Source organism: Rhinolophus ferrumequinum, chromosome 21 (assembly GCF_004115265.2).
Source record: "Rhinolophus ferrumequinum isolate MPI-CBG mRhiFer1 chromosome 21, mRhiFer1_v1.p, whole genome shotgun sequence".
Lineage (NCBI taxonomy): Eukaryota > Metazoa > Chordata > Mammalia > Chiroptera > Rhinolophidae > Rhinolophus > Rhinolophus ferrumequinum.
In genome coordinates this window covers 4759146-4782657 of record NC_046304.1, presented here as the reverse complement: position 1 = coordinate 4782657, position 23512 = coordinate 4759146, and the positions used below count along the sequence as shown (strand labels likewise).

The 23512-nt window shown below is 39.3% G+C and overlaps 1 protein-coding gene across 3 annotated transcripts in view; it reads right to left on the bottom strand.

Moving 5' to 3' along the window:
* Positions 1-15935: 15935 nt before the first annotated feature.
* Positions 15936-23512, bottom strand: part of TEKT3 (tektin 3) — a 46703-nt gene continuing 39126 nt past the window's right edge. For all 3 annotated transcript variants that reach the window (XM_033090747.1, XM_033090748.1, XM_033090745.1), the window contains exon 8: positions 15936-16821. In XM_033090747.1, coding sequence (XP_032946638.1) covers positions 16605-16821 — 217 coding nt within the window. In that variant the 3' untranslated portion in view covers positions 15936-16604. The remainder of the gene's footprint in view (positions 16822-23512) is intronic.

The window sequence follows — 23512 nt, the reverse complement described above, 5'->3', positions numbered from 1 at the left end:
GGTGTTTATTTTAGTTAACGAATGCTGTGTGAGTCATAGTGAGGATTGGAAAATGTGTGTCAGGATCAGGATACATGGAACACTAGCTAAGTAGGCATTGAGGAAGGCAGTCGCTCCTAAATGCCAGTCTTCTCAGTATTCAGCATTATACATACTAATCATGATGCAGTAACGCAGGAAATACACTCAAAGTGGGGAAATTAAAATTGAGTGCTGCCCATTTGGTATATACGTATATGTCTTTTCAGCACATGGTGTGAAGGTATTGACAGGAGGTATAAGACTTTATTTTCCACACAGGCTGGATTGAATAAAAGGCACTCAAATGAGTAATTGAAATTAGAAATGAGGTTTTTTTGGTTTTGTGTTTTTGAAAGCCTTACTTTATGTTACTGATAATATCAATTAAGGTCATTTCAATGATGTCAAGTGATTTACCCAGGCAGTATGTGGAATATCTAACTACATATTTGGTAATTTATGGAGATTCTTAGAGAGATGGACATGGTACAAATGACTTCATTGCAAAGAATTTGATTCCTTCCTGATATTTGATGATTTTCTTCAATTACTTCAGGAAGAAATAAATGACGTTATTGGATAGACAGCGTTTTAAAACTATAACCAAATGATTCCACCGAACTTTTAAAATTCCAAAGCTCAATTCAACCTAAAAGTGCATTAGAAACCATTCACTGCTACCTCCCAGCTTTTGATTTTAATATATTCTTATTGTACTTCTGGAAGTTTTAATTGATGCAGAGAGTCTGGGAGGGTTTCTCACAAGCTCTTTAGTTCTCCATCAGATGTTTCTGACAGAGCCACCAAGAATTTACTTCCAGTTTCCTTTGCCAATAACTGTGAGTTAGAATTTTGTGCTTTTGATATTTTTACATTATTATTAAATGTCCTACATTTTCTCTTAGTACTTTCATGGTTTTTAAAAATCTGTAATTAACTAGAATTTGTGTTAATATATCACATTAAATTATACTCTAAAAAATTTTTTGCAAATAGCCAATTATTTAATAACCTATCCTTTCTCCAACTAGTATGAAGCATTGATTTTATTAGATTCACATATATATGTGGACCTATATTTGGATTTTCTATTTCATTTATCTGTCTGCCTATCCCAGTTTTAATTACTATGGTTTAAAAATATTGATTCTGAAATAATAAACAAGTAAGAATGGTTAGTGACATTTTTAAGGATATTAACAGAAGTCATACATTAAAATTGTCATCAAATTATTCATCCATCTCTAGAAGATAACACATGCAGTATGATTCTTCCAAGATGTTTCATTTCTCACTCTCTCCATTGGGTTCTTTCCTTATGCTTACAAATGTGAACACATTTTTTCTATGTAGAAGAAACTAACAAGGGCTTCCTGTGTTTTTCTGGCTGTTGCGTTTCTGTCCTTCCTTTCACTGCCGCCCAACCCCTGTTATCCATGGAACATATTTCTCTTTCTCTTAAATTCCTGAGTTATCTGGCTACACTGTGCTCCCAAAGAGAACTATTACAAGTTATCAGCAACCTCCTTCGTGTCCTTCAAGTCTGTTTCTGATCTTCAACCTCCTGCAACTCCTTATGTAATGTTACACCAGTCACCACACTACCTGGACTCACCTCAGCCTCTCCGGCCACTGCCCACTCCTGGCCCTCCTCTGACTTTCCTGGGGATGACTTCTCTGGCCCCTGCCCTGCCTCCTTGCACCTCCTGTACTTTCTGTGCACACTTCTCCTATGAGAATGGATGGGTGGCCCTCCACAAGTTAGTTAACTTTGCTCTCCTCCTAAGCCAAAGAACATGAGGTGGTTTAGCTCATGTGGTTTAGCTCATGTGGCTTGCGTTCATCAAGCACCAGCTGAACGTTTTCACAACTCAGTCTACTATCAGTTAACGTCTTCCTGACTTAAAAATGAACTGCTTGCCTTCCTGTGGACTCTGGGAACCATTCTTCTCCTTGACATTTCAATGCCACCATTTTCCCTAGCACCGCGGAAACATCTTCCGGGTGTGAGAGAAAAGAGCCCCTAAGTTACAAAACCTTACACATTTTCCTTTTTTTAAAGCACTCCCTCTTTCCACTCTAACACCACCACTTGCTCTTCTTCTTACTTCCTCAATAGCTTCCACATAGAAGTTCATTAAAAGCTCCTCTGGCTTCCTGCTGCCAATGAATCAAATCTAAATTTCTTAGCGGGGCATTCAAGACCACCACAGTCAATCAGTTCACAAACTTTGATTGCAGCATCGGCACCCAGTGCTGCCCTAATTAATATTTGGGTCAAAAGGATCTGGATTTCAGTCTGGCCTTGGTCCCTTAGTAGCTGTGTGGGCTTGGGCAAGTTACTTAGCCTCACTCTCACCAAACCTAATGACCTTGGAGTGGCCTAGCCAGTGGAATGTACCAGCCTGCATGTGTCAAGCACTAGCAAACTTCCTGTGTTCAAGAGCTTTGTCTGTGGAGCACAGAGCCTGAACTTGTCCCATCTTATTCAACAGTAATGGTAACACCTCTGGACCCCTGCAGGTGAACACAGGGACCCTCCTTTCCTTCCTTGGTGCTCTAGGAGGCCACACAAGGACTCTCCCTTCTTCTTCCTTGCTCTTAGAGGTCAATAAAGTGATTTTCTTTTCTTATTTCTGACTCCTTTTCCACCATATTTCATTTCTTGGCATCCTCAAAATACTTACTACTCTTAATAGGTGCTCTATAAAACTTGGCAAATAAATAGTTATATGAGACCACCCATTCGTAAGATAAAGGATCACTGACAGTCAGAAGATCTGGGTTTGTATCTAGATTGTCCCTATTCTGGCTCTGGGATATTGAACAACTAAATAATCTTCCTGAGCTTTACTGCCCCCAATTTTCATGTGAAGCTCTAATCAGTGTTCAGTAGCCATAAGTGGTTGGTTGCTACCATTTTGGACAAAGATATAGAACATTTCCAGCATTGCAGAAACTTATACTGGACAGCACCGATAGATAAAACAGCACAGGAAGGGCACTGTGACTGACAATAATGTCATAAAATAACATTTATGGGAAATGCCTAAAATCGACGCTTCACTGACAACAGAAACACAGCCACACTAAGTGGAAGAGACAGCTAAGTGGCTCTGGGATGTACTCCAGTGTATCTAAGGAATTAGATTAGTGGAGATTGAGACAAACAACTGAAAAACCTCTTCACAATCATCTGGGAGTTATCTGAGCTCATTGAACAATAGGAAGAAAGAAGGAAAAGGAGCCCCACCTTATGTGGCAGTCGTTTGCATTAAGTCAAATACATGAGGCAATTCCACAAGATATTATGAGGCTTCCAACATGAAAGTGTGGTTTTCAGATCTTTAAGTTTCTTAATTGATTGAAGAAATTGAGCCTTGAGTTGAAGAAGCAAAGGGAACTGGTCTCTAACTCAGAGAAAAAGATTGGAAGAAAGTGTACACGAGATTATAGCTTTTTGCAATCAGGAGATTTCATTAGATGACCCTCCCCTCAATTTCTCAGGGTCCTCTTCAATATATTTTGAATAATACCCCTTGGCCAGATTTGGTTTTACCAGCTGTATCATTATTTCATGAAGGGCAATGATTATGTCTACCCTTCACATCACAACCAGAGTGGTCCTTTAGGAACTGAGGTTACATCCCTACTTTCCTAAAATCCTCCAATGGCCACATGTTATACGATCAAACTCCCACATCCAGATCCACCTACATACTTTGAGGGGCCCAGTGCAAAATGAAAATGCAGGGCTAAAAAATTATTAAGAATTTAAAGATGGTGACCATAGAACACTGAACCAAGCATTAGCCCTTCTGAGCCCAGGGCCCTGAGTGACTGCCCAGGTCTCAGGCCCCTAAAGCCAGCCTTGTCCATATCTAACTCCTATATATAGCACCTCAAATGTTCAGTCTTTTAAAATGTGACTCTCTCTCTCAAGCACATTTTAAAATGTAATTCTGTACCTAGAACATCCTTGGGTGCTCTCTCACCCCTACCATATTGCTTATGGATTTCTTACCTTTCAGAGAGTTGATTAAATGTCACGATTTCAAGAAAGCCTTCCAAGGTCTAATCCCTCTCATAAATTCCCGTAACTAACTGAGTGCTCTATGTGATGATGTGGTTAGCAATCTTATTCACTAGACTGGCAGCTCCATGAGGAAGGAAACCTTGTCTATTTTGTTCACCATGTTATCTCGAAAGTCAAATACAGCACTACCACATAGAAGGTACTCAATAAAATTCTACCTATTGAGTCAGTGAATAGATGAATGAATTGCAATTTTCTATGTACTATATCTTCAGAGAATTGGCTGGTGGGGACAGGAGGAAGGTGACTTTGGAGGAGGGCATGTCACAGTCCCCAGCCCAAATTCCAGCTCCTGCAGAGGTTCACCCTTTATACCTTGCTCTGCTCTTTGTCAGGGATTCAACTAGACAGCCAGCAGGGAGACGGAGTAAAGAAAGCCAATGTTTGGGTTACTTATGATTGATCCATCTTGCCATCCCTATTGGGTCTCAGTATATTCTTCTCACTTGCCACTGGATTTCACTTGTTTATATTTTATTTAGGGATTTTTATTGGTTACATAAAATACTTAGCTAGCATATTCCTTAAAGTTCTATTTGGGTTTTTAAACTCCTGCTTTGAAGGAAATAGTAATGGCTCCCAAAAGGCCAAACAAAGCAGTCTTCACAACCAAAAACATGAGAATGTCTCACCAAAGCAATAATAGCACTTACCTCTGAGGAGACACGGGGTGGTGGTCAAAGGAGTATTTAGCTTCATGCATAATGTTTCATTATTTTAAAAGAATATTTCTGTGCTGTTTTGTCATTTTAAATAATATTACAGTATAAAATGTGAGTGCTTTGCTTCATTGAACCAGTCATAAAATATTTAAAACTCAAATACTTAAAAACTGGGATGTCCCACTCAAGATATATCTTCTGTGCTTGGAAGGTCTTGTCATGTCCTATTTCCAATCCTAAATATGTACAAAAGATTTATATGATTTAAATGTTAAAAATAAACAGTTGCCTTGATTGTATCAGTTGCATAACTGACTTTACTGAGCTTTGTATCACTAGATTGATTTTGTTGACTAATTTAATTATTTAGTTGCTTTGATCTCTTCACTGAACCAGTGTGATTTTAGTAACACCAATCTGGTTTCCACATTTTTATTTGATGTTTCTGCAATTACACTCTAACCATGCAGCCTTCCATAAATTCATTCAAGAATAGGTGCCACCAAGTCCTGCAAAATGACCAGTTTGGGATTTGTACAAAGTCCAACTACGTGTGGCCCGCCTACGTGTGCCTCTCCCTCTAGTTGTCCCGTTGTCATTTCAAACTTAACATTAGAGAGTGTCAGGCTCCCTTCCCATTTCATCAAAAGAATTAAACTACATTATCATACTGCCGTGTAGACATGGATGAATGTCCATTGAACTCTGGGTTAGGTCTGGTTGATTTCTAACAATCATGTACTTATAAAATTATTATATAGGTCTTAGTTCTACTGAATGATCTTTGATCCAATTTTCCATTTTCAACTGAACTATATACTAGTACAATAAATTAAAACTACATAATGTTACCTGTCTCGATTGGTGCATGCTTGCATTTTCGGGGTTGGTTCATCTCACGCGCACTGAGCCATCAACACTATAATTTATAATACAAATATAATAAACCTAAGCTCCAGGCAGGGCTTCACCCCACCATTATCTTTATTATTAAGTTGCTTTGTAAAATAAGCATCTGAAGATATTCTAGTTTTATTTCCGTCTTGCCCTCTCTCATCTCCCCCAGCTAAAGCCTCTTGACTCTTACAGGGTTTAAATAACTGCAACAGCAGTTCCAGCTACACAGAATCACATTCCTGCTCAGCAATGACTGCCCAGAGCATAACAGTGGCACCCTCTTTTAGACTGGGCACACACTCTTCAATTCATTCCAGGTCTGCTCTCCAGCTCCCAACAGTCTCTGTTGTTTCCCCAACACAGAAGCAGAATTTCAACTACCATTTATCCTCACAACTGCACTGTTGTTTTTCTTCTTGCAGAGTTATAACAGAAAACTTAAATACTCTTTACTTATGTCTCCTGGCTGGCCCTGTAGGCATTTGAGTTTGCCATCCCAGCTCTAGAGCCTTTGAGAGTTCTGATACTGAAGTGCCTGGGGTTATTTTGGCTCTTATGTAGACTTGGAAGCACCTGCACCTCTGGGCTGGTTGCTTCTGTGCTTGGAAGGCCTTGCATGTCCTATTTCCAAACCGAAATGTGTGCAAAAGATTTTGTCTTAGCCTGCTACTTCTAGGGATGGAGTGGACACATGCTCAGTTGTTTAGTCAGCACTGCTGCGTGCATTCTGGGACAGTAAGGAGTCTGAATTTCACAGTGGAAAATTCTCCATTTAGTCGCTGCCTTCAGCTGTTTCTTGTGGCTGGTATATCACTCAGGATAGGCCAGGATAGGCTGCAGTACCAAACAACCCAAAAGTGTCAGGGGCTTCAAATTGCACACATATATTTCTTACTCATTTAACATGGCCACAGTGGGTCAGCAGCTAAGTTATGTTTAGTGTAGTTGCTCAAGGAATATCTCAAAGGTTACTGGTTGTCATGTGTGATGGTTGATTGTATGTGTCAACTTAACTGGGCTAAGGGATGCCCAGATAGTTTGTAAAACATTATTTCTGGGTGTGTCTATATACATATTTCTGGAAGAGGTTAGTATTTAAATTAGTAGACAGAGTAAAGAAGATGGCCCTCACCAATGCAGGTGGGGGCCCGAATAGAACAAAAAGGCGGACAAAGAACAAATTTGTTCTCTTTGCTTGAGCTGGGACACCCGTATTCTCCTGCCCTCAGACATCAGTGTGCCTGCTTCTCAGGCCTTTGTACTCTGACTGAATTACACCACTGGCTTTTCTGTTTCTCCACCTTGTACATGGAAGGTCATGGAACTTCTTGGCATCTATAATCATGTGAGCCAATTCTTATTATATATATTCAGTTATATATATATATTATATATATAATATATATTACACGCACACACATATGAAGGTCTGACAATTAAGTTTGTGAACTTGTTGCAACAATGTTGCTAACCTTTTTTTGGTATCAGAGGGAGTATTCATTATGAATTTGTACCAACTGGAGAGTTAACCAAGTTTACTATTTGGAAGTGCTGAAAAGGCTGCATGAAAAAGTTAGATGACCTGAACTTTCTGCCAACAATTCATGGCTCTTGCATCACAACAATGCACCAGCTCCGTGAGGGAGTTTTTAGCCAGTAAACAAATAACTGTATTGAAACAACCTCCCTACTCACCTGATCTGGCCCCCAGTGACTTCTTTCTTTACCCGACGATAAAGGAAATATTGAAAGGAAGACATTTTGATGACAATCAGGGCATCAAGTGTAGTACGACGACAGCTCTGACGGCCATTCCAGGAAGAGTTCCAAAATTGCTTTGAAGGGTGGACTAGGTTCTGGTGTCAGTGCATAACTTCCCAAGGGGAGTACTTCGAAGGTGACCGTAGTGATATTCAGCAATGAGGTAGGTAGCACTTTTTCTAGGGTGAATTCTCTAACTTAATTGTCAGATCTCGTGTGTGTGTGTGTGTGTGTGTGTGTGTGTGTGTGTATTCTATTTCTCTGGAGAACCCTGACTAATACATCATGCCAAAAGGAAGAGAATTTTGGAAAGTCTCACACTGGCTATTGAACACTCAAGCCTAAAATGACTCACATCCCTTCCACTCGTTACTCATTGGCCAGAACTAGTTGCACGGATCCACCAACCTACGAAGAGTCAAGGAGATGGAATGCTGGAAATAATTTGACGTACAGCACTCATGACTACCAGAATTGGTACCCAGTGACAATGTTTAATGTACATGGTAACACTGTCCTCGATTCTTTCCCTGGTTATAGATTTGCCCCACGGGCAGACCAAACTATTATGTGGCTGTCTCATTTCTGCATTTTGCCTCAAACTTATGTTCTATTTTACTGATAGCTTTATCTTAGCTTAATTCATGCTAAAATTCTTTCGTATGGAAACTAGTCATTTGTCTGTCTTCAAAACACTTCCCACATCAGTAGACTGGAAAACAAATCAAACAGCTATTTGGCATGTAGCTCAGAAGCACACCCTGGTGGGTGACTAGTCCTCAGTTTTCTCTTCTGTAAAACCCGGGACAAAACTCTGACCCATAATCACTTTATAACACCGAAACTTTCAAATGAAAAAATATTGAAGTATTTTCTCTAATCATGCGTTCAGCAAGTGATTCCCTTTCTAAGAAGACTAATAATCTTTTTTTCTTGAACAATTGCGTTCATTCAAAACCATTATAAATTTTGAATGAATTTATCATTTTATTTTTTGAATTGAGCTCTCCAAGAACAAGTCCAAACGCCTAATTGTAATCAGTTGGTGCCGACCAAACGATTTCTTACCGACAGGCCACTTCTGCACAATTTTCGTTGGGGTGGTGGGTTTGGCTCCCTCAATATCTACTCAAACCTTCTGAAAGCATGCCGTACTATAGAGGCTAAAGCTTTTTAAAAACTGCATCTGTCAGACTGTCTCACAGCCTAGATTCGGGATGTGATTTGGGTTCCACTGATCAAATTGTAATTGCGTGAGGCTTGACTTTGGAACTCAGTTATATGGGAAGCGATGACGGATGAGGTGAGGTGCGAATTTTGCTCCTGCCAATGACAGAGGTTGTGTGCTTGGAGTTGGTATCAGAGTTGGTAGCGATGTTTACTGCTTCCTGATTTACCAGAAGCAACTTTCTGATCCCAACAAAAGTGGCAGAGTCCTGGATCTGGTGTCTGTCGCCGTGGTGTGTCAACTCAATGAGAAGTTTCCTGGTCCTGATAAAAGACATCTTCCTTGGTGGCCTAGTGTAGCAATGTGGTTTGGGAGTCACTCAGGAATGTCAGCCAAGAATTTGCTTTCACAGTGACCCTCTATCCCTTTCTGTCTAATCTTCTCTGCTGGAGAAGATTCTTCTACCATGAAACTGACCAAGAGACATGGTCATTATTTTACCATGGGTGGGTCTTTTTTTCTTATTCCTGAGCTTTTGTGCTTCCCCATCCCTAAATGATAAACATGACCCTCCTCTTTGTGAAGGCTTCCGTCCTTCATGAAGGTAATTACTCATCCTGAGTACCAACCAACCAGAACACGAATGACTCTGGAAATTCTCACTAGATAGCTCTGTGCTTGGAGATTTGGGTTATTTGATGACTCCTCATCTCTATATTTCATAATTAGACTCCTTTCCACAGTCTCTACCGCTGCCACTCCACAGTGCTTAGTACTCATTTTATTAATGCATTCCCATGTGTCCTGAGCTCCATATGAGCAAAGAAATACGTTGTGATCTAAGGGTCTTAAAATCCACAAGATGAGATGAAGAGACTCCAAACCAAGGTAAGAGAGGGAGGGACCTAGTTCTAAATTCTCTTTTCTCTTTAGAGGAAGTTAGCTATTTCTGTAGCTAACTCCAGCTCAGACGACAACCTAAAATGCACACATACGGGAAAGAACCTATTTTAGTTAACTAGCACCAAAATGCCGGCGTAAGTGGTCATAAACACAAACACTTCCCATTTGGGACTGAATGGTCTTTAGGAGAAATATGCTGCCACAGACCCAGGCACATGGGGACAATTCTACAATCCATCAGAGTCAATGGTTATTGTCAACATGATGCTAGAAGAGGTTGAATGAAGAACAATTATTTGATTTCTAGAATTCAGTACCCTCGATCAAATTGTTGGAGATTTTTGTATAACACTCACTCAGATATTATCCTTAACTTCTACTTAAGTTTAGAGCTAGGAATGTGCAATACCATAGTACAATTAATTTATTGTGTTGATGAGATTAATTTTTCCAAATATCATACCTTCATGAATATCTGTTGGCAAAAATAAGATATTGGTTTCAAAATAACTTTCTTTTAAAAGCCACAACCTTTGAGAATGTCTAATGCATTTTAAAAAGCTTAGAAAGAGATAATGAAACTTTGGAGAAAACTTGAGTTCAGCTCCTCACTCTGAAACATATTAGTGATTTGACTCTGGATTATTTTACTTTTTTAAGTTTCCATTTCCTCATTTTGAATGCAAATAATTAAATGTACGCACCTTAGAGAATAGCTGTGATGATAAAATAATATACGTAAAGTTCCCCTTTTCAGCAACAGTTAACTGTCACAAACATTATATGTATCATTCTCAAGATGTGATCAATGGCCCAGAAGCTGGATCCCATTCATGCTTTAATTTTATACAAATTTTCCAAAATTAAAAGTTTATTAAATGTCCCTGCGCTCAAATCTAAATCCATCGATGCAATCATTTTACATATTTTGTTGTTGCTGCTGAGAAGAGGAACACTGTATAAAACAGTGGTTCAGATACAAGTGTCAGAGAAGGGGACTAAACACTAAATCCACCACGATCTATCTGAGTAACCTCAGACTAGTTGCTTAACCACTGTGGGATTACTTAACCTCTCTGAGTCTCCGTTTCCCCATTTGCCGAGTGGCCACTATAACTATCTCATATTTGTGTGATGGAAACATAGTAATAAGCACTCAACAAATATTAGATACCCTTTCTCTCCAGATATTTGATGTTTGAAAAGCCAACGAAAACTTGTTTGGTTGCCTGTTGTTGCATAAAAATGATCCAAAACGTAGTTGTAGTTTAAGACAACAATGTATTATTTCCTGATTGTGTGGGTTGAATGGACAGTTCCGCTTCACACGCTGTCAGCTGGGAGAGCAGGAAGATTCCAGTCTCCCTTCCACAGCTGCTAGTTGGAGCACATCTGTGGCTATTGGCTGAGGACTCGGTTCTCTCTCACACGAGGCTCTGCATGTGGCTACTTGGGCTTCCTCACAGCATGGTGATTGCAGGGTAGTCAGACTTCTTACATGGCACCTAGCTTTCAAGAGCATACAAGCAGAAGCTTCCAGCCCTTCTTAAGTCCTAGGCCTGGAACTGTCACTGTGTTACACAGCATTCTGCTGGTTTCAGTGATCAGAGACTGAGCTGTATTCAAGGGCGGGGGTGGGGTGGGGGGATTTTGCAAGGACATAAACACTTATAGGCAGGTTATTTCCCCCTGCAGACCCTGAGAAACATCTACGACCTCTCCCTTAGGAAACTGAAAGTTGGTTGCCCCATCCAGCACCGTTTTAAAGTGTCAATGCTTTACTCTTTCAGCCTGTGGTATGTGTGGTGCTCTGGGGTCTTGTCTGTGGCCCTGGCTTATTATTTTCCTCTCCGTCACCCAGCCTCATCTCTTTTAAGGAGACTCTGTCTTTGCTACACACATTGAGTGGGCTGGGGTTAGGAGGTGAACCCAACAGCTTGATGCAAATAAATGGATAATACACACACACACTGTCTCTTTCTCTCTCTCTCTCTCTCTCTCTCTCTCTCTCTCTCTCTCTCTCTCTCTCTCTCCCCATGAAGTTCTGACAATTAAGTTCGCTAACTTGTTGTAATGATGTTGCTAACCTTTCTTGATATCAGAGGGGTTATTCATCATGAATTTGTATCAACTGGACAAACAGTTAACCAAGTTTACTATTTGGAAGTGCTGAAAAGGCTGTGTGAAAAATTTAGATGAAAACAACCTGAACTTTTTGCCAACAATTCATGGCTCTTGCATCACGACAATGCACCAACGCACAGGCCACTGTCCGTGAGGAAGTTTTCAGCCAGTAAACAAATAACTGTATTGGAACACCCTCCCTACTCACTTGATCTGGCCCCCAATGACTTCTTTCTTTACCCAAAGATAAAGAAAATATTGAAAGGAAGACATTTTGATGACATTCAGGACATCAAGGGTAATACGACAACAGCTCTGATGGCCCTTCCAGAAAAAGAGTTCCAAAATTGCTTTGAAGGGTGTGCTAGGTGCTGGCGTTGGTGCATAGCTTCCCAAGGGGAGTACTTCAAAGGTGACCTTAGTGATATTCAGCAATGAGGTATGTAGCACTTTTTCTCGGATGAGTTTGCAAACTTAATTATCTGACCTCGTATAATATATATATTATATGTATAATTTGTTGTTATTCTTAGCAAATACATAGGTTTCCAAAAAGGGCAGGTTTTCAGGCAAGCAGAGCACCATTTAGGGGAGGTAAGACAAGTGCCTTACGTCTAAGTGACTGCAGAGCTAAAACACCCAAGATGAACACTTTGAATGTCAGCGCAATGATATCACTTTACCTTACAGGACAAAAGAAAGTACCTGAAAAATAAGTTAATTCTTATGGTTCCCACACTTTTACTCATACACAATAGGACATCTTTCTGCTTAGCAGTGAAAGGCTTTCTGTCCCCAAGGAGCTCCCTCCTAACTCTACCAGGATGCCGCCAGAGCTTTTTGGGTCATGGTGAGCTCTTTAGAAAATCCTTGCTAAACGGAATAATTTGGCAGCAGGAAGGCTCTCCTATTAGCTCCCAGCAAAATAGCAAACAGCAAGTTCTTCAGCAAGTGGACCATAGATCACAAAACAGAATCCTTTTGAAGTTGAAAAATAAAGAAGCATTCAGAACTGTTTAAAACAGGGGTGACAGTATTTGTGCTGCCATTCTGCATCCTGGACCCGCTGGAGAGGTGACGATCCTATAGGACCCCTAGATTCTTACCTATCTGAGCTCACACGTGGCCTCAGAATCCTTCTCCACTCCACACTCCAAATAAGCACTACTCTAGTCAAGAGCTGGACCTCAAGGTGAAATAGATTTTGCATCACTGATGAAGAGATTAAGTATTGTCTCTTTTCCCCATGAATGCGTGGGTACTAATACAGGATTCAGAAAATCCCACCAGAGCACTCTGCATAGGAGGCTGGTCTTGGCCATCATGCCAATGGTGAATCCAGCACTGTTGGGAACAGTCAAAGGGCCAGCGCGAGGAGATTGGAGACTGACAGGAAAGATTTGGGCACAACAATGAGCAGCAACTCCACCTCCTCCGCTGTGCTTTGGGTCAGCTCTGCACAAAGGGAAGGAAACCATCCCCATTTTCAGAGCAAAACAAAAATTATAACCTAAACCCAGACCCACCTCAGCTATTTACAGCATGAACTCAGGATTCAAAAGTGCCAGGTGAGGTGTTTATGACAACACTCTCCGGAGACACAAATGGAAATTACTAAAATTATAGGTGACTCGGCTATTTAGGGGCAGTTACACACATTTCTAAATCTGAATGATGCTTGGGTAGACGGAAGCCTTTGCCATTCCAGCAGCCCTTCTTAAAGCCACACAATATTAAAGATAGTTTGGTACTGAATATATAAAGCCAGATCACATGTTGATACTTGCAGTCCTGTGATTCTTAAACAGGATTACACTTTGTGACTCTTGGCTGCTCAGGACCTCGGCATTAGAATATTCACCCAAGTAGCTGAACATTTTAGAGTAGAAACCAAATGTTTATTTGTAGAATTTAGCCTTGCCCACAGTTTACCAAAATAACAAGAAAACCAGCCTTTTTCTATGTTTGAACTACATTTTCTTCCCATTACATTCTTGTAATGCCAGTAACATATGTTTAAGTAAAAGTACTCCACAAGCATATAGTCCTCAAAAAAGATAACAAAATTATGACTCATGGAAAAAGTTGGCAAGATTTTCCCTGAAACATATAACAAATAAGAGACATATGGCATTTATGTTTATTCTTACAATTGTCTTAAAATAATGACTATCAACATTCGATTGCTCTAATTGCTAAGTGTTTTAGTGGCACTTACATATCTTTGTTTCCATTAGAAACAAAGGGGGAATGACAAAACCTATAATTTGATTTCTAAAATGATATACTGAGACCACAAAAATAACTCTGGTACAAGCTTACCATGTTTATGTCAACTCTACTAGCATTTTGAGATGTTTTGTGAAGTTGACCAACCAAGGCCTGAAAAAATCTTTTAAGAAACAGAAAGAGACAGATGGGGTTTGGGGTTAATGGGCAGTGGTCAGGGCTGAGCAAGGAGAACAGGGGCGTAAAGAGGTGTACAGAGGAGATGCTGAGGAGGGAGGGGGCATCCAAGTGAGATGGATGAGAGAAAAGAAACACTTTCCCTCCGGTAATCTCATCTTCCCATTTCAGAGCTTCTAGATCAAGGGCTTCAAAGGTAGCATGCTATCTACATCATATTAAATTGAATTCCAGATGGTTAAATGTAAGTTAAGAAATCATTAAAGGAATTAGAAGAAATTATAAGTAAATCATCTTGGGAAGAGGAAGAGCTTTGCTGATATAACTCCAAAGCCATAAATCATGAATGAAACATTTATACATTTTATCCTCTGTACATTAGAAACCATAAACAACAGGTAAAGGCAAGTGGCATATAAAGAATATGTTCAGTATATGTGACGAACGTGTCATATGACCGATATACAGGTAACTCAAAAATAAATAAATTTTAAAAAGATAAATACTCGGGTAAACAGGCAAATAACAAGGACAAGCGATTGAAAGAAGAAATTCAAGAGTTCCGTGAACAATGTTCTACAGCATTAGCTTCCAGAGAATGAGAAGTTAAAGCATTAAGACCATTTTTATACTGTTAAGTGGTAAAAAAAAGATAGCAAAGGCTTATCAAAAAATGCAGAAAGACAGGCCCTCTCACAGACTGCTGGTGGGGTGCAGAGTAACACAAACTTTCAGGAGGGCAATTTGACAACACAATGCAAGAGCCCTTTTTAAAATGTGCGTAACTTCTGATCTATTGATTTAACACCTAGGAACTTCAGGAACATATTAAAGATGTTTGCAAATATTTAGCTAACAAGATTAAATCATGGCTGCATTGTTTGTTATCATAAAGAAGAGTAATAGAGCATTCTAGAGCCTCAGTACAATAGAATATTAAAAAGCTGTTAAAATGAAGTTGTGAAAAGATGTTTAATAACATGGAAAGAGTACACATTATCAAGGGGAAAAAGCATAAATGAGTTCAGGTGAGTAAGGCATTGAGAATGTTGTCTGACATAAGGGCTTTATAAGTGCTAGCTACTTTATTAAGAATGATTCCATATTTTAGAGATAAATATGTACAGAAACACAGAAATAAAGAATATGTTCAGAAATAAAATCTATGCATATCAAAATATGTAGTTAGTATAGAAATACTAACTACATTTTTATTAGTATTTTTATTTTCTTCTTTTGCTTATCTGTATTCTCTGAAATTTCCACTGAAATAAGCAATATTCATTGTTTCTAGAGATAAAAAGGAAGGCTTTAAAGAAATCATGAAAAGCTAATGCAATGGAAATCCATTTATAATATTTGAATAGGAGAAAGAAGGTTACAAATCAGCAGTATAGTCCCAAATGTTATTATGTATTTACATATAAACATATTACACATATTTGCAAACAAATATAATAAACATTACAATTACCTATTATGTAAATAACTATCATATACATATATAATCATAGAGAAAGGATTGAAAGCATACGCAATAAAATGTTGAAAACATCAGTGATTATTGCTGGGTGTTGTGATAATGAGTGCTTTTTAGAAGTTTTGTGTGAGTGTATTTTCTCTATTTTCCAAAATATGTGTCATGCAAATGTTTTTTTGTTTGTAAAAAAGAATAAGTTACTAAACAAACAACAACAAAAAAAACCCCAAACACCCTGAGGTATCCTCGTACCTCCTAGAATTCAAGCACTGTCCCATTTTCCAGCCCACTTAGGGTCCAGGCCTCTGTGTCACACTGGACACACACACACACACACACACACACACACAGAGCACTCCCTCCACATGTAAAGAGTTACCAAGTCCTGTTGATTTGTTATATTTTGCATTCCTCCTTTATTTGTTTTCACTGCCATCTGTCCAGTTCCAACTTTTCATTGCTCAGTCATTGCTTCCATAAGGCCATTTCCTTGCTTCGAGATGTCCATCAGTTTCCCCCAACTCCTTAAGCTGGAGGTGAAGTCCCCCCACTTTTCCAGGCACCTTGCGGGTTCTATTTCCTTCCTGTATACCATGCCTTATGAATCACAAACAACTCTACTATTGTTTCAAATGCACTCTATATTTTTCCACCTTTGCTTTTGCTCAAACTACCCCCAACTACGACATAACCAAAGGCCTTTCTCCTTGTCTCCATGTTTCCTTTTGAGGCATAGCTCAAAATCCACTGTTTGTGATTCCTGCCCCTACCGCCCCAGAGAAAAACACATTTCTCCTTTCCAGCCCATTCGTGTTACACAGAAAATAAGAAGAATAAAACAAATATTTTGACCTTCTCTATTAGATTGATTATATTTCTTTATATCCTTCCCGTTGCCCAGACCTAGTAAATAGTAGAAAATTAAGGTCTGAATGCAAACAAAAGGCTTTCCAAGACAGGAGACCAGTACATTTCTATCAGTACAATCCTTTAATAAGTGAATATATTAGCACTCCACTTAAATGCTGAGACAGGGCTCTGGTACTACCTTTCCTGAGGAGTAAGGAAACCACTCCTGGGGGGTCCCTAACAAAAGCCCACCAGCCGAAGGGTGTTGGGGAAGCTCTTGCGCATTCCCAGGCATTTTTCCTGGTCGATGTACAGAGAATTCGCTTTGACCGCTAAGTCATGCTCTAGGGTGGCTTTGGTGTGGACCAGCGACTGCAGGGTGTTCTCAGCTTCCCTCAGGCGCTGCTGCAGGGTCTGGATGGTCTCGTCCACCTCATACACTTCATTAACAAGGCTGCATGAAGGAAGAAGCACCCAGTTAGGTTAGCAGAAGTCACACTCATGACAGTGGTTATTATCTGAATTAAGGGCATGCGTGGTTACTGAATCCCTGTTGGAGGTGTGGCTGCTGGGCTGGGCTCACATGGAGGCCCCAGCAGCACGCAGGTTACACCAACGTCAGAACTACTTGTATTGCAAAGTCACAAAGGAAGCAATCCTTGTGTGTGGTTCTCCTATCTGCCTGGACCACTCCTATTAACTACGTCCAGAATCCAAAAGGCAAAAACTAAGCATTTGGGGACACCGGCAAGTTTTCATATACACATATTAAATATTGTATATTTTTAAAAAGGGGAGAACTTTTAAACATTTCATGTTTTATACTTGGTAAAAATGGTAAAACGAAAACTTAACTAGACTTTTTTACGTTTATTTTATCAGTGAAATTATTGTTATAGTTAGGAAAAGTGGGATACCCAACTTTATTCAGTAGCTAGAATTCAGCCCAACCTGTCAACATATCCTAGTGGGATGGAGGGAGGGATTAGTTAAGGGGCCACTTCTCAAATTATAATGCCCCTCCCCCAACAACATCCCAAGGTCCAAGAGTAAATATATTAGTAACGTTGAAAACTTAATAGAAGATGAAAATGATAATTCATGAAATCAGCTACATAAACCATGAAACAAGTTGCAGTTCTAATTATGCTGCGATGATAAAAACGACACATTTTTCACTTAAACATAAAGGAAAAAAAATTTTCACTCATGGAAAAACCTAGCATCTCCTCAAATTACATTAATTGATATTGTTTTAATTTTCATTTCTTTGTTAGTAAACCTTTCGTAAATATCCATTGGTCATTTTGCATTTCTTCAGTGAATTGCCTCTTTCTATGTTGTGCTCCTTTTTCTACTGAGGTATTTCTATTTATCTTACTCATTTGCAAAGAGCTCTTTCAGTACTAAGCATATTGGTTTGTTTTTTTTTTTTTTGTCTGTTATGCTTGTGGCAAATGTTTTCCCTAATTTGATTTTTGCCTTTTAATTTTTATGATGTTTTTGTTATATGTAAGAGTTCAATGTTAACTAAGCCAAATCTTTTTCTTTTTTTTCTTTATGATTTCTTGCATGGTGTTTATATTTAGAAAGTAATTCTCTTCCTGAAGAGCAATTAAGCAAGGGCTCCTTTACTGACTGATTTGGCCAATAATATCCAAGGGAGACGACTATGTGGTCAGTCAAGAGAAAAAATAGGAAATAGGTTATAAAAAGCCAACAATGATAATAATAGCAACTCATTTATTAACGACTTTATTATATGCGTAATATAGTACATATTATATACTAATATGTAGTTTATATACATATACTATCCTAAGTACTTTACATGATCAGACAATTTAATCCTATTAACAACACTCTGAAGTAGATACTATGATTATCCCCATTTTAGAGATGAGGAAACTGAAGTACAAAGACCTTAGGTAACTTTCTTTACAGTTTATTTTTCTTAATTTTTTTTAAATTAAAGTTTATTGGGGTGATAACTGTTAGTAATTTTACGCAGATTTCAGTTGTACCATTCTGGAATACATCATCTATATATCACATTGTGTGCTCACCACCCAGAGTCAGTTCTCTTTCCATCACCATATATTTGATCCCTTTACCCTCATCTACCACTTCCCTCCCCCTTTACCCTCTGGTAACCGCTAAACTATTGTCTGTGTCTGTGAGTTTTTGTTTCTTCATTTGTTTGTCTTGCTCTTTTGTTGTATATAAAACTGAAAACAACAAAACAACAAAAGAACAGTTTTCAATGATTCTACCCATTAATCCCCATGCTGCTCCCCTGCCTGACTCTGATCAGTTGAAAACACAATTGCAAATTCATCAAATTTTAACCAGTTATTCAAAGTTAAGGTTTTCTTTATTTGGGGTTCATTTACCAGCAGACTAGAGGTGCATGAAGTTAATTAAAATATACAGTAATAGAAAGAGAACAGTGGCAATGAACAAAAGGGATGTGGACATCCCTAGAGATAGAAAAGGATTTTGTGATTACAAAAAAATATCCAGACTATATTAAAATCGTTATACATTTTATAGTTTCACAGAACTTTGCAACTGGAAAATAAGTGTGAAAGATCATTAAGTCCAGTTTCCTTGTTTTACAGAAGAGGAAATTGAGCCCGGAGGATTGATGAAGTGCCCTTTTAGGGACACACAGCCCACATGTGTTTATAAGCCGCTCACAGTTATCCAGGAAGCTCAGAAGGAAATAAGGAGCCTCAGTGGCCATAATAAAGAACTAGGTCCCATTTCCTGCCCTCTAAGCTCCCTGTGAGCAAGGGCAGAAGCAGAGACCCCAGAAGTTGGCCTCAACACACTGGAACCCTTTCAGTATGGCCATCTCATTTCTATTTGTAATCCCCGAAGTGTGGGGTTGCCAGATAATACACAGGATGCCCAGTTAAATTTGAATTTCAGATACATGTGTAATTTTTTTAATGTAAGTATTTTTTTAATTGTGGTAAAATACCAATAACATAAAATTTACCATCTTAACCATTTTAAAGCGTACAGTCCAGTGACATTACTTGCATTCACATTGTGCAACCATCACCACCATTTATCCACAGAACTATTTCATATTGCAAAATGAAACTGTCCTCATTAAACACTAACTCTCAATCCCCCTCCCCAAACTCCTGGCAACCATTTTTCTACCTTCTGTCTCTCTGAATCTGACCACTCTAGGTAACTCATACACGTGCAATTATGCAGTATTTGTTGTTTTATGACTGGCTTATTTCACTCAGTATAATATCCTCAAGGTTCATCCATGTGGTAGCATATGTCAGAATTTCCTTCCTTTTTGAGGCAGAATAATATTCAGTGTAAGTATTTTTATTTAGCATAAATATTTTTAGTATAAGTATTCCATGCAATATTTGGGACATATATGAGGACTGACAATTAAGTTTGCAAACTTGTTGCAACGATGTTGCTAAACTTTTTCTGATATCAGAGGGATTATTCATCATGAATTTGTACCAACTGGACAAACAGTTAACCAAGTTGATTATTCGGAAGTGCTGAATAGGCTACGTGAAAAAGTTAGATGAACTTTTCGCCAACAATTCATGGCTCTTGCATCATGACAATGCACCAGCTCACATGACTCTGTCTGTGAGGGAGCGTTTAGCCAGTAAACAAATAACTGTATTGAAACATCCTCCCTACTCACCTGATCTGGCCCCCATGATTTCTTTCTTCACCCAAAGATAAAAGACATACTGAAAGGAAGACATTTTTATGACATTCAGGACATCAAGGGTAATACAATGACAGCTCTCCTGGCCATTCCAGTAAAAGAGTTCCAAAAGTGCTTTGAAGGGCAGACTAGGTGCTGGCATTGGTGCATAGCTTTCCAAGGGGAGTACTTCGAAGGTGACCGTAGTGATATTCAGCAATGAGGTGTGTAGCACTTTTTCAAGGATGAGTTCGTGAACTTAATTGTCCGACCTCGGAAAAATGATCCATTGTTTACCTGAAATTCAAATTTAACTGGCCAACCTGTGTTTTACTTTGTAAAATCTGGCAGCCCTGCTACAGGGGCCAATACAATGGCAGGCCCCAAGTGGCACTTACAGAAACTAAATTAAATGGCACCAAAGCAACCACTTTTCTGTTCAAAACTCTTCATGCTCGCCTTTCCTAAAGGACAAACTGTAATCATATTTAAGGAGATGCACAAATCAGCAGCTGTTCCTGAGGTTGGGGAGCGAGACGATGGAGAGGGCATGGAAAGGACTCTAATTCTGCATTCCGTATAGATCGGTACTATTTGAATTTATTTTAAAATCAGAATGTATCCTTATCTTACTTGTGAAATTAAACCAAAAAAACTTTTAGAAAAAAAAAAGCAAGGTGAACAGTTTGACATAAAATTATAAAGAAATATTTTCTTCATAGTGTTATCTTGTATTGACTGGTAGTATGAGAAAATGAGAGGAGACAATATTAATGTCGAATGACAATGGATGCTATAGACAGACGATTAAATACTAGGTGAGCAATACTTTTTAAAAAAGAACTTATATTTGCCATGGGGAAAGAAACTTACAATATAATATTGGCTGAAAGAGTCAGGATATTAAATCCTATCTGCAGAAAGATCACAATTTTGTTCATGTGCCTGGTGGCAAATATGACAAATTGCTAACATTGGTTATCCCTCGATGGCACAAAGAATTGAGGATGGTTTCTTATTTCATTTACTGATTTTTCTGTCATGCACTGATACTACTCTTAAAGACAGAAAGGGAAAAAAAGCAATAACTATTTTTCAAAAAGGAAATAACGGTTTTGAGGGATTTGAACTCTTTTTGACTTGTAGAGAGGTTATCTGACGTGACTCGCTCACCAACAGAATGACTGGGAAACATCACCTCTTACTCAGACGGCACAGCCAACGATGAATGGTTTAGAAACTCCCTAGGACGGCTCCACTGTGCTCACCTTCTGGGCATAGCTTTCTTGGTGAATATACCAGTACGCGGCTGATTCAGGCTGAGGTGGGGTATAGAGCAGATGCATCACTGGCACCCCAGGCCACCTGTGTGCCCCATATCTCAGGCAATGGTGTCACCATCCTTGTAGATGCTGAAACTAAAACCCTCTGATCACCTTGACCCTGTCCTCTTCCTCAGGGCCCCCTAATTCCTCAACCATAAAATCCTGTTATTCCTGTCTCCCAAAGAGCCTTACCACGTGCCACTGCACCCCTCCCCCTCTGCTCTGTAGGCGCATTCTGGAATGTGTGCGCTCCATCTCTGACCTCAGGGTCTTCACCCTTTCCATCCCTTCAGCCCATTTTTATCGCTCCCCATCCACTAATTTATGCAATCTTCAAAGACCAAGCAAATACACACTTCTCCCTGAAGTCCCTCCCTTAACCCTGGGACTAGGTAGCTGCCCAGTGTAATTTACTCCATTTTTCCTGCAGGCCATCAGCTCCCTGAAAGCACCCTCCCATGAGCTGACTTTGCTCAAGGCTCACCCCAGCAGCCCCTCCTGCAGTTGACAGGCATGCAGAAAACGCTTGTTGCAGGAGGACCAACTTCCATGTCCTACGTAAAGGAGGTCGCAGTGGGAGGTAGGGAGCTGCCCAGAGGTCCAAGCCCACGGGACCTCTCAAGAAAAGCTTCTGTACGGAAAAAGAAACCATGAACAAAACAAAGAGGCCACCCACCAAATGGGAGAAGATATTTGCAAACAACACTTTCGATAAGGGCTAATATACAAAATATATAAAGAACTCATACAGCTCAACAACAAAAAAAATAAATATTACAATTAAAAAATGGGCAGAAGTGCGGAACAGATACCTCTCCCAAGACGGCATTCAAACAGCCAACAGAGACATGAAAAGATGCTGAACTTCACTGGCTATTAGGGAAATGTAAATCAAAACCACAATGAGACACCATTTCACACCTGTTAGAATGGCTATTATCAACAAGACAAGGAATAACAAGTGGTGCAGAGGCTGTGGAGAAAAAGGAAGCCTCATACACTGCTGGTGGGATTGTAAATTGGTACAGACCTGTGGAAAAGAGTACGGAAGTTCCTCAGAAAAAATAAGAATAGAATTACCATATGACCCAGCAATTCCTCTTCTGGGTATCTGCCTCCCAAAATTAAAACATTTATTCATAAAGATATATGTACATCTATGTTCACTGCAGCATTATTCACAGTAGCCAAGACATGGAAACAACCAAAGTACCTTCAATAGATTATTGGATAAAGAAGATGTGGTACCGTGTTTCCCCGAAAATAAGACCTAGCCGGACCATCGGCTCTAATGCATCTTTTGGAGCAAAAATTAATATAAGACCCGGTCTTATTTTAAGACTGGGCCTAATATAATATAATAATATAATATAATATAATATATTACCTGATATAATATAATATAATATAATATAATATAATATAATATAATACCAGGTCTTATATTAATTTTTGCTCCAAAAGACGCATTAGAGCCGATGGTCCGGCTAGGTCTTATTTCTGGGGAAACACGGTATATACAATGGAATATTACCCAGCCATAAGAAAAGATGAAATCTACATTTGTGGCAACATAGATGAATCATGAGATTATCATGCTAAGCGAATTAAGTCAGAAAAATTCAAGAACCCTATGATTTCATTCATATGTGGAATATAAAACTGAAAGCAACAAATGAACAAGAAAAACAAACAAAAACCCATAGACAGACAACGTTTAGTGGTTACCAGAGAGTAAGAGAGAGGGGGGCGGGTGTACAAGAGGGTAAAGGGGGTCAAATATTTGGTAACGGAGGGAGATTTGACTTTGGATGGCAGATACACAATGCCATATACAAATGATAGATTAGAGAATTGTACACTTGAAACCTATATAATTTTCTTAACCAATGTAAGCTCAATAAATTTAATTTAAAAACATTTTTTTAAAGAACAAAAATCAGACTCCAGGTAGTAGAGAGGAAGCACAGGCTGGAGGGAGCCTGGAGGTTCAGCTTTCAACCCACCTGCAGCCTGAGACGGAAAAGGTACAGCAAAGCTCCAACCCCCATCCCCTGACTCCCCCCTACCCAGCGCCCCACCCCAAAGGCTCACAGAAGCAACAGTAAGCTCTGAAAACA